This window comes from Delphinus delphis, chromosome 6, assembly GCF_949987515.2.
Source record: "Delphinus delphis chromosome 6, mDelDel1.2, whole genome shotgun sequence".
Lineage (NCBI taxonomy): Eukaryota > Metazoa > Chordata > Mammalia > Artiodactyla > Delphinidae > Delphinus > Delphinus delphis.
Window position 1 is genome coordinate 86085220 of NC_082688.1, and position 16351 is coordinate 86101570.

The 16351-nt window shown below is 47.0% G+C and overlaps 1 protein-coding gene and 1 non-coding gene across 2 annotated transcripts in view; both read right to left on the reverse strand.

The window, feature by feature from the left end:
- Window positions 1-684: 684 nt before the first annotated feature.
- The window catches only part of FANCC (FA complementation group C), a 262205-nt gene continuing 246538 nt past the window's right edge, over window positions 685-16351 (reverse strand). Inside the window, exons 14-16 of the mRNA XM_060015002.1 lie at window positions 11741-11921; window positions 7892-8098; window positions 685-2614 (exon numbers count right to left, since the gene is read on the reverse strand). Coding sequence (XP_059870985.1) covers window positions 2471-2614; window positions 7892-8098; window positions 11741-11921 — 532 coding nt within the window. The 3' untranslated portion in view covers window positions 685-2470. The remainder of the gene's footprint in view (window positions 2615-7891; window positions 8099-11740; window positions 11922-16351) is intronic.
- On the reverse strand, window positions 3290-3396 carry LOC132427804 (U6 spliceosomal RNA). The gene has a single exon (XR_009520009.1). It is a non-coding gene; the product is annotated as a U6 spliceosomal RNA (small nuclear RNA).

Sequence of the window (16351 nt, forward strand, 5' to 3'; positions counted from 1 at the left end):
TCCGCTTACACTCAGTGGTAGTATTTAAGTCTGGCTTAAAGGGAAAAAAGGGTATTTATGTGTGACGCACTTCATTTGGTTTTAGCAGCTCCTGCTGACTGCCGGCCCTGCAGTCACTCTCCTCAGCAGATTTCAGACATCTGGTGGCAAGATTCCCAGGCCTAGAGATAAACCACAATTGGTCTTTTCCAGGGGCAGACCTATCTAGGTTTTGTGAGACCTGAAGCTTCCATGATTGGGGAGTAGAGGGAAGCTTTCTCTGAGAAATACTTAACGAATACAAAATTAGGTGCCATGTGACTTTCTATTTAGAATGACAAACTATAAAACAAATTACAAATCTGAAAAATCTAACAAATTCTGCAAACATCATGAAGTCCTGATGAATAACATAACCTCTGTATTAATGGGTGGTCATTAATGCCTTTTCTCCCTATAGTTTTGGGCTCTGTCCTCTTTGATCCAAGTCCAAGGCTTAGGAGAACGTTAGAGGCTTCGTAAAGGAATTGGGAAATACTACAAACAGACTGAGGTAAGGTCAGGACAGGAAGGGATCTTCCAGAAATGCAGCTTAAACAATCTGAGATAACCGTCTTGCTTTTATTGTTTGCTGTGAAATACAGTGTGAATGGATGTCCACCTGGAAGCGCACTCCACAGGGAGGTCTGGTTCCCAGTGGCCGCTTGGTTTAGGGGTTACTCACTGCCACCACACTAAGCCCTTTTCTTCATGTCCACAGAGGTTGGTCACAGCTTCCCTGGCAAAAGCCAACATAGGAGAGGCGCCCTCAACACCAAGGGAAGCATGTGATGATGGCACTAGTGATAAAAGTATTTTAACAGTATACCTTTCATACTGTAACATTTCTCTAAAGAAAGGCTCAGGTCAGAAGGTCTTGGAATTTTCCAGATCTTCAGGTGGATCCGTATACCAAAACAAGTAACTCCCCTAAAAGCTCAACCTCTAATACATCAAAACTCTACTTATACCTCAAACAGGAGCCAAGAATGAGAGAAATTCAGAGATGACTGATGCAGAAATCCAAGTGAGAAAAGTCTGGACTCACTCGACAAACAGATCATACACAAAAGAGCAAAAGAATAAACCTGAAAGGAAAAAAATATCTTCAACTAATGTGAAATAAATATTAATGTTGGCGTTGCCAGTTCTTTTTTTTTTTTTTAATAAATTTACTTATTTTATTTATTTTTGGCTGCGTTGGGTCTTCTTTGCTGCACGCAGGCTTTCTCTAGTTGGGGTAAGCGGGGGCTACCCTTCGTTGCAGTGCGCGGGCTTCTCGTTGCGGAGCATGGGCTCTAGGTGTGCGGGCTCAGTAGTTGTGGCTCGCGGGCTCTAGAGCGCAGGCTTAGTAGTTGTGGCACACCCACTTAGCTGCTCTGCGGCATGTGGGATCTTCCTGGACCAGGTCTCGAACCCGTGTCCCCTGCATTGGCAGGCAGATTCTTTTTTTTTTTTTTTTTTTTTGTGGTACGCGGGCCTCTCACTGCTGTGGCCTCTCCCGTTGTGGAGCACAGGCTCCGGAGGCACAGGCTCAGTGGCCATGGCTCACCTGCGGCATGTGGGATCTTCCCGGACCGGGGCACGAACCCGTGTCCCCTGCATCGGCAGGCGGACTCTCAACCACTGTGCCACCTGGGAAGCCCCCAATTCTTTATTAGAAGTTTCCAATTCCCATTTCAGTTAATAGAGAACTGACACATAATCTCGTCCAATGTTTCTAGAACACATCCTGTACCCTCCCGTCAGCCACCTTTGAGGTAATATGAGCTCTTTTGGTAACAGCCAGTGCTTAGCCAGTATAAAGCAAAAAGCCCCAAAGCTGGCTTTATTTCATTGCTAAGCAGTGTTGCTACCCCGTCACCACTACTTGCTACTGGGCTTGGGTGGGCTCTGCTCAGGGGGCACGGGAGGGAAACTTGAGGGATCCTGACTATCCCGGATGAAGAACGTCTTAGGGGAGCAAGAGAGTATCCCGGTGGATAAGACGAAATACCAGTAACAATTACAGGACTTCTTAAAAAAGAGATCTGTGGAAAACAGCTAAGTTACCTTCTAAATTGATCAGTGGTTCATGACCAATTTCTTGGTCCAAAGAGTTTGAAACATCCAAATAATAGTTGTGCATCTTGGTTTGATATGGGGGGGGCGGGGAAGGAAATAAACATCTGTTCTCCCATCCAAGCCTTTTCTTGAGTGACTCTCTAATCGACATCCGGGCTAACAGGCACAGGGAATGATGAACCATAACCCCGCCATTAGTGAGTAAATCTCACTGAATTCAGGCTAAAGCACCTGACTTCTCATTTTGTAAAACATGTACTGCCAGATCTTGCCAAGACGTTTATGGCTCATTCTTGCAACTCAAAGAGGGAATGCATGCGACAAACAGAGGCCGTAAGAAGCGGCCCCACCATTTCATCGCGTAGCCTCCCTGGTTAACTTGCCTGGGCTAGGCTTGCCCACGCAGCTCTGCAAGGAGCTCTCTGGCCAGTTTTCGCGACCTAGGGGCTTCCACACAAAGATGGTCCCATCTGTACAAGGTCTGGTCCAGAAAGCCAATAATCTCGTGCATTATTGCATCAGTCTGAGCCATCTGCAATGAGGACAGAAGAGAAGGCAAATTAAAACACTTTCCAGACAGATTCATCTCTTCGTCCAGTGGACCAACTGTAACCATCCTGTCCCCCAAAAGCACCTGCATTCCTATCAGCTCCAAAGGGCTCTTGTTTTGTCTTCAAGGCGATTAGCAAAGCGAATGTGTTCTCAGAGGTGGGCCATCTAGTGAGCAGAGCCATTTCCTAATGCTGGCCCTCTCAGACCCACAACGGCTACAGACAAATGCTGTTTCTTGGAACACCCATCACAAGCTTTGGGGTTATTTGCCGTGGGGAGCAGAGGCCAATGAGCATGCTGTGGCTTGACTTCCTGCAAAAGGCTCGCACTACTATGAGAACTGGAAAATGCTGAAAAGAGAGTGCCACCTGTTCTTACACAAACAGCTTTATAAATGGCATTCTTGGGCTAGCAGCAGGCCCACTTGTTTGTTAATAGGCACCCAAGGTTTTAACACTTGATACTTAAGGGAAGCAGGAAACACAGGAACTGTCAGTTCTGCTAAATACAGCCTTAGCTGTTGGTACCCATAAAGGGAGAATAAGAATCTAACGATTTATCTGCGTGGAGAATTTACTGTGATTTTTTTTTAGACACAAGCATATTGAGAACCTCTGTTTTTGAGAGCAGTCCACATACTCATTTCTTTTTTCTTTTAAATATGGAACGCTTCACGAATTTGCATGTCATCCTTGCACAGGGGCCATGCGAATCGTCTCTGTGTCCTTCCAATTTTAGTCTATGTGCTGCCAAAGTGAGCACCACATGTTCGTTTTTCACGTGTGAATCAAATATTTAAGTAGCCTGAGTAGCCCAAGGTCAGCTCCTCCTCTGTGTCCACACTGGGCCCTTCTGGTAGGGTGACCAGCCGCCCTGGTCCACCCGGGACTCTCCTAGGGCCCAGGACAGCCTTTAATCCCAGGCCACCCCTGGCCATGAGTCAAGGCAGACTCTCACTGCAGCACGGATACTAAGTGAGTGGCAGCGGGGGAAGCCCTGGGCCCCCTGGACAGCACTGGTGCTCCCCGGCCAGCTACTGGCAGTGGCCCAAGCTGAGAGGGCTCTGCTGGGGGCGGGGGCAGGCTGCCAGCCTGGGTGGGGTTCACCGGGGCTCTTGGTGTCCACAGAATCCTCTCTTGGTTTTCCTCAGAAGTCACAGATGCTGTAGATGACTTTACGGATGAAACAACATGAGCTTCCCTGGGACGCCTTAGAAGAGTTAATTTAGTACCTCAGACCCGAGTGGGGGGAAGACTGCCTCCCGCGCCAGTGCCCAGGGACCGTGGGGGCTCCTCGGAGCCGGACGCGGGGCAGCGGTGCCGTCACCGGCCCTCTTACAAGCCACCTCGATGCCCATGTTCCACTTTGTCTCCGGTCACATACAAACCCCGCCTCACTGCCACTGAGGGAGGGGAAGCCGCGTCCTGCAGGGCTCAGCTGAGGGCATCCTTGTGGAGGTCAAATTCATCTTGAGCTCAACAATTATAGAACTGAACTCTATATTTCAGATTCTGGCTAACTTTTGGCTGTTACTGCTATGGTCCAGCAACAGAAGACAGAAGGAGAGGGAGAGAGAAACGTGAACTCAGGGCAGGACGAGGGGCAGCAGGAATCCGGGCACCAGCCAGGCTGCTCCTCCTCATCGAGGCTCAAGGAGGAGAGAGCAGAGCTGGTAAAGCAGGAACAGGGCAGAGAAGCAGAACAAGGGGTGGGAAGGGCGGGGGTTCCGATGAAGGGATTCAGTGGAGACTCAGAGGCTGAGCCCTGGGGCCCGTGCGGGAGCCTGAGGAAGTGGGGGAGCGTGCTGTGGCTGAGGTTGGGGTGTGAGGCCAGGAGAGGAGGAAGGTGAGCTGATGGCACAAGGGGCAGCTCAGAGGAGGATCGAAGGCTGCAAAGACAGGGCTCAGACGCACAGCCTATAGCGAGCACGGCTCTCCAGAGCTGAGGGCAAGACAAGAGGGCCAAGACCAGGACCCGGGCCCAGAAGCTGGCCCTGCTCCCACCTCTCTTGAGTTCACATCAAAGCCAGGCCAGGGCTAGGGTCCTGAGGGTGGTGATGCCAAAGCCCCTCAAAGAGAAAGGCCGTCCACCTGCTCCTGGCCAAGCAGACCGGCCCAGGGCTCTTCCCAGGCTGCCCACAGAGGGAGGCACCAAGGAGCCCACGAGGGGCTGGCACTGGGTGGACCCCTTCCACCTGTCCTGCTGTAGCTGCTCTTGCCGGGCTGCCTTCAACCGATCGTGTGGCCACTGCAGGAAAGCTTCGAGTGAGGAAGGCCGGTATGTTTGTTAGTTGAAACAGTTGCTGAACATCTGCAAGGACGGCGCCCAGGAGGCGCTCTCAGCTGTGACGGGCTCCAAGGTGCCCGGGAGGCCAGCACCCACCTCCTAAGGAGCCGGTGCGGGAAGAGAAAACACCGAGCTTCATCCTTTAGTTAATCTTTTTTGCAGCTGAGCTGACTTCTGAACGTGAATGAAGGCGCCGGGTTGCCCCAGGCTCAGGTGTGGACCAGCAGTGCTGATGCGTGGCTGGAGGTGAGCTGTTCTGTGGCGACGGGGCTCCAGCATCGGCGGCAACCCTGAGCTTGGTGACACGACCAGCTCCTGAGCCCCAGCAGCCAGTCTGTGGGTGAGACCTGAGGGCGGTCCGTTGTGAACCTGGACTGTCTCCCCAGAATGGAGGGAAATGTGACTGCAGTACAGAAGCAGAGACCTGCGTGTCTCTGAGGAGCTGTCTCTGGGTTACGTTCTCTCACACCCTACGTGCCGGGCCGGCCGTGATCTCCTTGGCCTGCTCTCCATTCCCAGGGTGACAGGACACTAGAGGAGCAGGAGGGTGCAGGCTCAGGGAGGAGGGGCGGCCGGGTCTGAGCAGGCTCCACGGGCTGAGGCCCCTCCCACAGGTGTCCAGGGCCTGGGCAGGAAGTCAGAGGTCAGGCAACAAAAATGCCACCAGCACCTGCATGATTCAGAAGTGTCTGCCTTTGACTTTTAAAATAACTTTCAATTTTAGAACAGTTTTATAGTTTGACCCAAAAGAAAATACTGAGAAATCCCATATCCCCTACACTCAGTTTTCCTGTTAACATCTTACGTTAGTATAGTACATTTGTCAGAATTAATGAACCGATATTAATATGTTTTATTAACCTTATCTTTAGGTCAGACTTTTCCTCAGTTTTTCCCTAATGTCCTTCTTCTGTTCCAGGATTCCATCCAAGACACCACATTACATTTAGTCATCATCCCTCCTTAGGCTCTTCTTGGCTGTGACAGTTTCTCAGACTTTCCTGTTTTTGATGACCTTGACAGTCTTAAGGAGGACTGGTCAGGTATTTTTGTCAAATGTCCTTCAACTGGGGTTTTTGTCAGTTTGGGGTAGGACGGCCACAGAAGTAGAGTGCATGTTCATCGCTTCATATCAACGTGACTTATCCCTGCTGATGCTGACCTTGATCACCTGGCTGAGGTAGTGGCCGAAAAGTGACTATTATAATTTACACTTGGCCAGAGAAAAAGTTGGTTGATACCAAGTTCTACAGATATGAGGACATTATTTAACTCTCACCTGTGTAGTTCCCCACCTCACCCCACCTCAAATGGATTTGGAGGTGAGATGTACACTTTATAAAAGCACACGATAGATCATTGTGCTGGGGCGGGCCCTGAGGAGATGGCACCCAGCAGGTGACAAGCAAGTCCTCCTCTGCTCTCGGCCACACCCAGGCTCTGGGAGGTCTTCTGTCTGAGCCCGAGAGGGCGGACAGACAGGCTGGCCGCGTGGTCTGCCCACCCCACACACGTTGTTCTCCTAGGAGCAAGGAGAACCTTGTGGGCACTGGTTGCTGGGGTTCTTGGCAGTCCCACTGGTCACTGGGACTTTCTTCACGTTCACATTCAAACAGAGCCTGCCCTGGAGGGGAGTGGGAGGGGGTCTCTGGGTACTGGGAACATTCCTATCTTGATGTGGTTGCTGGCTGCATGGGTGTTTTTGGTTTGCAAAAATTCATCAAGCTATACCTTTCTGTATATACCTTATATGACAATAAAAAGTAAAAACAAAAACAGAAAAAAACCTAACTCCAAGAACCAGCACATTGTGGTTTTTTGGTTTTTTTTTGTTTTTTTTTTTGAGATGAGCTCATAACATAAAATTTGCTATTTTAATCATTTTTGTGTGTACAATTCAGTGGCATCAAGTACATTCACAATGCTGTACAACCACCACTGCTGTCCATTTCCAAAACTTTTTCATTATCCCAAACAGGAACTCTGCACCACTCCCCAGCCCCTAATAACCTCTATTCTACTTTCTGTCTTGTTTTCCATTTTGTTTGGCTTGGTTTACAGTGTATGTCCTAGTGGGTATGGAGCGGTACCTCACTGTGGTTTTGATTGCATTTCCCTAAGAGCTAATGATGTTGAACATTTTATTCATATGCTTATTGTCCATTTGTACATCTTCTTTGGAGAGATGTCTAAATTCACTGCCAGTTTTTGAACTGGGTTGTTTTACTGTTGTTGAGCTGTACAAATTCCTTTTATAGTCTAAACACTAAACATTAAACCCCTATCAGATACGTGATTTCCAAATATTTCCAAGTATAAATTCAAAATTTTTCTCCCATTTCAAGATTTGTCTTTTCACCTTCTAGATAGTGTCCTTCGATTTGCAAAGCTTTTTATTTTGATGAAATCCAATGTATTTTTTCTTTTGTTGCCTGTGCTTTTAGTGTCATTATTCAAGTAATCATTGCTGAGTCCCATGCCATAAGGGGTGCCACATTTGACTTGGACCGTAAAGAACCCCTCAGGTCAGCTGGGCTTCCAGAAGGAGCTCTTTGTAATTAGCAAACTTTTTAAAAAATTAACACATGAAATTCTTTGAGCCACTGCAGTGACCATATTCTCACTGAAGGCTTGTTTCTCTTCACGAGGAGGAAGAGTCATGGACTGTAACTGAAAGACGACAGCCTGGGGAGACAGGAGGTGAGCTTTCACCGTGGGCCCTGGCAGTGAGCTGTGTGACCTGGGAGAAGTGCGCTCCCTTGTCTGAGCCTCCCTTCCCTGTCCTGTGCCACGCCGGTGTCGCATAGGGCAGGCTCTGGGTCTGGCCCAGCTGTCCCCTCCCGGCCTGTCCAGCCACGTTTGGACAGCATCTTGGTACCCACACTCTTCAAAGGCTGGGTCCTTGGGTGATAACCCACCTTTTCCCTGGGATGAGAATGAGAACCAGGATGCCAGAAAAGGGGAGACTTACGAGCGTGATGACTTCCCGGGCAATCGCGTGGCCTCCGGGAGCCCAGAGCAGGAAGTTCAGGAGGAGGCGCCTGATCAGCTGCTGACAGGCAGGCGGTCTGGGAGCTCCCTCCCCGCCCTCTCCAGCTGCCGCCTGCAGGTCCCTGGCCGAGAGGGTCGGACTCCTGAGCAGCTTCATGAGGCGGCTGAGCACGGCCTTCACCTCCACCTGGGAAGTACAATTTCAAAGGGAAGAGATTAGGGAAGAGTCGGGACACGCAGGTTGTAGGATGACTCAGTTCTTTGAAGCAACCCCCAGAAACGGGAGAGGACTGGCGCCCGAGGGAGGGCAGGTGGGGCGGACCATGTCAGAGTTCACACACTGCTCCACACAAACCCAATTGCGCATAATGGAAATTTCTTGACTTTCTTTCGTCCTGCTCACTAAGCAGCCAGGGCATCATGCCAGGAATCGACCTTTTTTTTGTATGAAAGGAAATGGAGAAAAGTCCTCAGCAGAATGTAGTCAGATTTTTATATTGTGGGAAAAAGAACAAAAGGCTCCTTGAAGACTTGTTCACTATCACAGCCACAGGTCAATTAAAGCCCAGTGCTCGGACCTCCTCTGAGCCAACGTGCTGATAAGAAGGAGGTTGGCCTTTTTGCCACCTTCGGCGGGGAGGAGGCGCGTGCATGCACACACACGCACACACACACACACACACACACGTACCACACTGGTTTGGTTTAGACACTGGGACACTGTTCATACATGTTGAAAGCTCAAGCAGAGGTCACAAGTCTGTGGAATCCACATAGTAATAGTGGCTGTTATAGGTCTGTGGGTTGTTTTTGCATAAAAAATATTTATTTCATGCTGAGATTTCTGTTTGCTCTAAGAATGGTACATCAAGTTGTGACTTGGAAAACCGTAAAAACTGAAAGCTGTAGATCCAAAATGCCACATGGAACTCATGAAGAGCTATGTTCCCTCATTTTCAGAAGAATACTTAGGCCTACTCTGAAAATTCCCATGACCGATTTTATGGATTTTGTGTGAGTCGTTTTTTTCCCTGGAAGTTAGGGCTTCATTCAATGAAATCTGTCATAAGCTCCAGTACACTAGCAGTGCTGTGTGAGCGACTCCAATCACAAGGCAAGACCGTGAGAAACTGCACCCCAGGGCCCTTCCATGCAGGAGGGCGGTGCCCCTCACCCCCTCTTCTCTTGCCCGGGACCACCCTGCCCTCGTCTGACAGCGTCTACGGGGGCCCACGGCTGTCCTGCGTCTAGGCAGGTCTGCAAAAATGTCAGGGCTTAGGAAGCAATGCCTCCATATCCATTTTCTTCCTGACTGGCATTTGATTTTCTCCTCTTGTCCAATATTCCCTGAGGTTTGTCTTCTTCCTTACTCTTTCACTCCAGGCCGTCTTTCCCTTCAAATACCTTCCTCACATGCCCAAAACTTTAATGCTTTCTAAAAATCTTTTCAAGAGAAAAATATAAGCTTTCTTTTCTAAGTATTAATTTTTATCCTGCATTATGAAAATTTATATATGCTCACTGTAAAACATTTAAAAAAGTAAAAAGAAAAAGAATCAAAGTGACTATAACTCCACTATCCAAAGAGACTCGTTGAAAGTGAGGTTTACATCCTTATCATCTTTTCTCTATGCATTGTGAACACAGCACTCACTATACATGAGGTATTCTAGTTTTCACAGTTCACTCTAAGCAATTTACCATTATCGATAGCACATTTGCTTTGATAACATGATTTTTCATGGTAGAATGCTATTCTGTGGTTGTAATACACCACAATTTATTTAGCCGATATCCTTACTGTTGAAATATAGGCCATTTTCAGTTATTGCAGTTACAAGCAATGCTGCAATGATCTCGTACATAAATCTTTCTATGGCTCTCTAACTACTTCCTTAGGATAATTCCTAGAAGTAGAATGACAGGGTTAAAGAGTGTGAACCCTCACCTAATTCTTAAGAGTATACAAACATAGTCGTTTTTTATCATGATTTAATTCAACGTCAGCAAGAGGAGATGAACACTGGCTGGCAGAGAACATGGTTTGCAGAGTGGAGCGGTCTCTGAGCCGGCTGTACACGTCTCAGGCAGGAACGGCTGCTCTTTGCCCCACCCCCTCCCAATCCTGCACCTCAAGGATGCCCAGCAGAGGTGACGGTTCCAGTCACAGAACGCTGCTGCGTACAGTCCGGTACCGTGATTTAATTATGCCTTTCAAGGCAAAGGCACAGATATTGTCAAGCTCAGTCAAATCTTACAATAATCATGCTTTCAAAGACAGTTCACAGTTTGTCAAGTCATCCAACAGACCATCAAAGGTCAGGAGAGCGAGAAGTATGCACTACTAGTTAAACTAGGAAAACTGGGCCCCATTTGCTCCCCGGGATGCCACACAAACTGGTGCCTCAGGTTGAGCACCGAGAAGGAAGAGGAAGGAAACACACGTACTGGCACTAAACTACTGAGTGAGCTAATCTGTTTTTATCCAGGCTGCAAAGCACCCCCTGAGTAAGAACTAGGCATAAGTTTTATTTAAAAAAAAAAAAAAAAAAAAAAGGACCAACTTAACTAGTAGAAAGATAGGCCAATGCAGAACTCTCTAGAAAATAAACCTTATTGGACAATTTATTTCTCTACACTTCAAAAGTAATCTGTCAGCTTCTATGATAGATTTGGAATTTAACATATAACCTACCAAGTTAGCTTATACAGAATCAAATATAAAGTATATAAAAAGGCTTCAGAAATCATTAGTGCTTCATACATTTAAATTATTAAAATTAAGATACTGAAAAATTAGAATTCTCTTCAATTAGTTTAATGTGATATTTTAAAAGGGAAAAATAGGCTTTCTTTTTAATCAGATAGCAATTCTGAGATACATGTTAATTTCTAAAAAAAAATGTTCTATTTTTGATCCAAAATCATCACCAAATTTCAACTTTTTAAAATTCCAACTCTTTTCTTTCTCCTGCCATATAACATGCTTTTAAACAAGTAAAATATACAGCCATATCTGAACTAGTCTCTGTTTTGTTCAAACAGAAAACATCAAGCAAATAGGAGCACTGCTCTCTACATAAAGAAACCTGCTCCCTTTAATTATTAAAATCAGCAAAAAGCGCTGGCAGTTGAACTTTTAAAAACCAGCAAATAAATGTTTGTAAGGAAGGTGCAAATGCCTTTAATCAAAACATTGCTCCTGTTAATATTATATTCCACACAAAATAACAACTGTCTCTGCCACAGACAGCTAGCCACTCCTGTACTTTGCTGCTCTGTTATTTAGGAAATGACCAAGTCCTTTTTCAGAAACTAAGTGGTTAATATCATGTGATTACTTTTCTAAGAGTTCTAAACAAAGCCGGTTCTGTGAGGATCTATTGACTGATCCAAGAAAGGAGTTAAGTCAAGACGGAAGCAGACAGTGCCAGGCCACTGATCAGAAAGAGGACGATGCTCCTCAGAAGAGGGGTCAGACCCTGCATGGCATCCCCTGGAGGGAGCGGCCCCAGGGCCAGGCACGCCCGTGAAGCATGACAGAGTGGCAGTGACCAAGAAGAGATAAGATGACCCAGGGATGGAAGGGCTGCACCTCATCTCCTGGGTGCCTCCCAGGACAGCAGGCAGCGCCTGGCCTCCAGTCCACTCCTGAGGGCAGGAAAACACCTCGACCCCAGGCCCAGCTCCCACTCACTCGTCCAGGCGGATGTCTGCATGTACCTGCTGAGGTGCCTGGGGGTCAGTGAAAGCCACACCCACTGCAGGGCCCCTTCCAGCCCCTGAGAGACTGATCCTGAGGCCGCACACCATAGGCCTGGCCACCCACCATGGTCTGTGCTCTCTGCTGATGCCCAGCTCCTGGACCGCAGCTGAAAGCCAGGAGCCACAGCAGGGCCTCTGGAGCTTCAGCCTCAGCCTCCGACGTCAGTAACTGCTCAGCCGCCATGTCAGCCCATCCTCCAAAGTGAACGAACAAAAACCAGCTCTCAAAGGGGCCTCCGTAGGACCTGGAACAGAACCAGAACACATGGCAGCCGGGCAACTTGATTGCTTTTTCCTTTAGGTTCTTAAAGCAACTTGTGTTTGTGAATGGTTGGCTTCAATTGTTCTTATCCACTGAAGTACAACTTGCAAGGAATACGAGTTAGCCTCAGAAAAAGAGCTCACAATGCCGCCCTGAACCTGTCACAGGACTTTCAATGGCATGCCTCTCAAAACCTCATGTGCCCTGAGGACCTCAGACATTTAAATCTTTAAATCAAGGTCATGCAGGGACACTGAGTGCAAACAGGCCTTCGAGAAAGGAAGGTTTTGGCCCATGATCATCAAGAACGACGCAAGATGAGAACCTGCAGGCCCACGGCTCTGCCTTCTGCGTGGCCTGCACAGCCGGGCTGCTGTGGAGAGTGGGGCCCCTCAGCCACCAGGCAGCCGCCCAGGTAGCCCCAAGCAAGAAACGAGGGGGCTCCCTGGGGTCCAGACGGAGACCAGAGAAGGGACACAGGCCGAAACACGTGCTATTCCTTTTCTCACAAGACAAAAGATTCTGGTCAGTATTTTGGCAATTATGAATTTTTAATGAGCTGTATATTATACTCTTTCCTGGCATCAAGTATACATCAATGCTGAAAAGTTAAAGCTTTTGTGAAGCTATCCTTTTGTCACACAGGGAACCGGGAGTTGCAATAAAGGGTAGACTCTGCTTAAGGTAAGGACCCACTAATTTTGCATAGTGACAGTCCTAGCAGTTTAACATCTCCCCTGGGAGAAATGGAGCAGGACTGGCCTGAGATTAGCATAGAGCAGAACTTTCCTTCTGAACTGGGGAAGCTCCTAGAACAGGAAAGCTCTGAGCCCCTCTGCAGCGCTCCGTCTTTGCTGGATCTGGGTGCGTGGTCCCCCGCTTGGCCCGTGGAATCCCCAAGCCAGCGCCGTTCCCACCTCTCCTAGTCACTGCTCTCCTCCTATTCAAGTCCTCCCCGAAAACAAGTGATTAAATGTTCTGAAATCTAACTTGCAAAACAATGACAGAAAAGGAAGAAGGAGGAGCACCAGTCTTACTCCCTTGTCCCCACAACAGGGAGAGCTGATGCTCCAGGGGCCACATGAGCAGTGGGCTGGGTTATGTCTCAGAAGCAAGGAACCAGCTCCACAGGGTCTCCTTCCTGCAGGCCTCACGGACGAGTGAGCTGAGCAAGGGCTCCCCCATGCTCGCTGCCCCCACATGGGCATCCCTCCTGGATCACGGCTCAAGGCCTGGTCATTCTGCCTCTCTTCCTCTAGCAGCCGAGTGTGCAATGCAGTCCCATGGGGCTGGCTGAGAAGGTGCCTAAGGCTGCTCACAGAGCCCTCCCCGCGGGTGGCCCTGAAGCCTAGTTGAGGCAGATCTGGGTTAGGCAGGAGCCCTAAGATGTTTGGGGTCTAGGCCCTGCTCTTCAACAGAGACAGCCAGAAGGGGTGTGTATGGGGCTGCCAGGGTATGGCAGGTCATTAATATGGCCAATCCTCTGATCCCCACTTGGCTGACAGTTCTGTCTGTCTCCTCTGCTGGTAAGAGTTTGGGGGCAGGGTCGGGGAGGGAGGCTGTGTAAGTGAGAAACTGGCACCCAAACCTGCATCAGTGATGATGAACAGAAGAGCACCAGCCATAATACGTGATGGCTCAGTAATGAGATTATAGAGAATTTCAAGAAGGAAAAGTGGCAACAAATAAAGACAGTATCAGTAGGCTAGTATAGACAATGAATAAGATATGTATACTCTAAAAGCAAAGAAGTTAAGAGGAAGTCGAAGGGTACTATGTTACAAAGAACTTAGCAAAGCCTAAATGTGAATGCTTCTAGGGAAATAACACATATAAGAGGGTACCTAATATCATAATGTTAGAAATTACTTTATGTTAGAATGGATTTTCTAATTTTAGACAAATATTTATTACAAGGAGGAGGAAAAGAAACATTTCATCCTACTGTGCAAGAGAAGTTTAGAATTTCCTTCCCTAGAGAGGTAGAGAAGGGCCCAGAGAGGTGCCCTTCTCCTTCTGCAGGCCAGGGGTTGCAGCATGTGAGCACTGCTTTCTTCCTAAGGTCTATTATTTTTATTGTTATGCTTGTACATTTCAAAGCCTAACACTAGCCATTACTCAGAACAGTTGCTATGCCAGGTATTTACACATGCAGCCTATTTATTCTGAGCTGCTCAAAGTGCTTCCTCCACTTCTTACTCAGCAGTGTGCTTACCTGTTTGGGGATGGAAACAGACCAATACAGCCATACCTCATTCTACTGCACTTCACAGGTAATTGTGTTTTTTCACAGACTGAAGGTCGTGGCAACCCTGCGTCGAGCAAGTCTATTGGCTTCATTTTTCCAACAGCATTTGCTCGCTTCCTGTCTGTGTACAATTTGGTGATTCTCACAATATTTCAAACTTTTCCATTATATTTGTCATGGTGATCTGTGATCAGTGACGTTCCTTGTTACTATTGTAATTGTTCTGGGGTGCCATGAACTGTGCCAATATACGATGATGAACTTAATCGATAAATGTGTGTGTTCTGACTGCCCTACCAATTGTCCGTTTTCTCTCCTTCTCCTTGGGCCTCCGTAGGAGACACAACAATATTGAAATTAGGCCAGTTAGTAACCCTACAATGGCCTCTAACTGTTCAAGTGAAAGGAAGAGTGGCACGTCTCTTACTTTAAATCAGAAGCTAGAAATTATAAAGCTTGGTGAGGGAGGCATGTCTAAAGCTGAGATGCGCTGAAAGCTAAGCTTCTTGCGCCAAACAATTAGCCAAGGTGTGAATGCAAAGGAAATATTCTTGAAGGGAATTAAAAGTGCTACTACAGTGAACACATGAATGATAAGAAAGCAAAACAGTCATTGCTGATACGAAGAAAGTTGTAGTGGTCTGGATAGAAGATCAAATAAGCCACAACATTCTCTTAAGCCAAAGCCTAATCCAGATCAAGGCCCTAACTCTCTTCAATTCTGTGAGGGCTGAGAGAGGTAAGGAAGCTACAGAAGAAAAGTCTGAAGCTAGCACAGGTTGGCTCATGAGGTTTAAGGAAAGAAACCATCTCCATATGTAAAAGTGAAAGGTGAAGCAGCAAGTGCTGGTGTAGAAGCTGCAGCAAGTTATCTGGAAGATCTAGCAAGATAATTAATGAAGGTGGCTACATTAAACAACAGATTTTCAATGTAGACGAAATAGCTTTATATTGGAAGAAGATGGCATCTAGGACTTTCATAGCTGGAGAGGAGAAGTCAATGCCTGGCTTCAAAGCTTCAAAGGACAGACCAACTCTCTTGTTAGGGACAAATGTAGTTGGTGACTTTAGGTTGAAGTCAATTCTTATTTACCATTCTGAAAATCTTAGGGCCCTTTAAAACATCTACTGTGCCTGTGCTCTATTAATAGAACAACAAAGGCTGGATGACAGCACATCTGTTTACAATATGTTTTACTGAATATTTTATGCCCACCGCTGAGATCTACTGCTCAGAAAAAAAAATTCCTTTCAAAATATTACTGCTCATTGACAATGCACCTGTTCACCCAAGAGCTCTGATGGAGATGTACAGTGAGATTAATGTTGTTTTCATGCCTGCTAACACAACAGCCATTCTGCAGCCCATGAATCAAAGAGTCATTTCGACTTTCAACTCTTACTATTTAAGAAATACATTCCTCTGAGGGATCTGGGCAAAGTAAACTGAAAATCTTCTGGAAAGGAGTCACCATTCTAGATGCCATTAAGCACATTTGTGACTCATGGGAAGAGGTCAAAATATCAACATTAACAGGAGTTTGGAAGAAGTTGATTCCAATCCTCATGGACGACTTTGAGGGGTTCAAGACTTCAGTGGAGGAAGTAACTGCAGATGCGGCAGAAACAGCAAGAGAACTAGAGTTAGAAGTGGAGCCTGAAGATGTGACTGAATTGCTGCAATCTCATGATAAAATTTTAATGGACGAGGAGTTGCTTCTTATGGATGAACAAAGAAAGTAGTTTCTTGAGACGAAACCTACTCCTGGTGAAGCTGCCATGAGACTGTTGAAGTGACAACACAGGGTTTAGAGTATTACATAAACTTAGTTGATAAAGCAGTGACAGGGTTTGAAAGGAATGACTCCAATTTTGAAAGTAGTTCTGCTGTGGGTAAAATGCTATCAAACAGCATTGCATGCTACAGAGAAATCGTTTGTGAAAGGAAGAGTCAACTGATGTGATAAACTTCATATTGTCTTATTTTAAGAAACTTCCAAAGCCACCCCATACATAGCAACCACCACCATGATCAGTCAGCAGCATCAACGTTGAGGCAAGATCCTCTACCAGCAAAATGATTATGACTCACTGAAGGCTCGGACAATGGTTAGCAATTTTTAGTAATAAAGTATTTTTAAATTAAGGTATGTGCATTGTTTTTT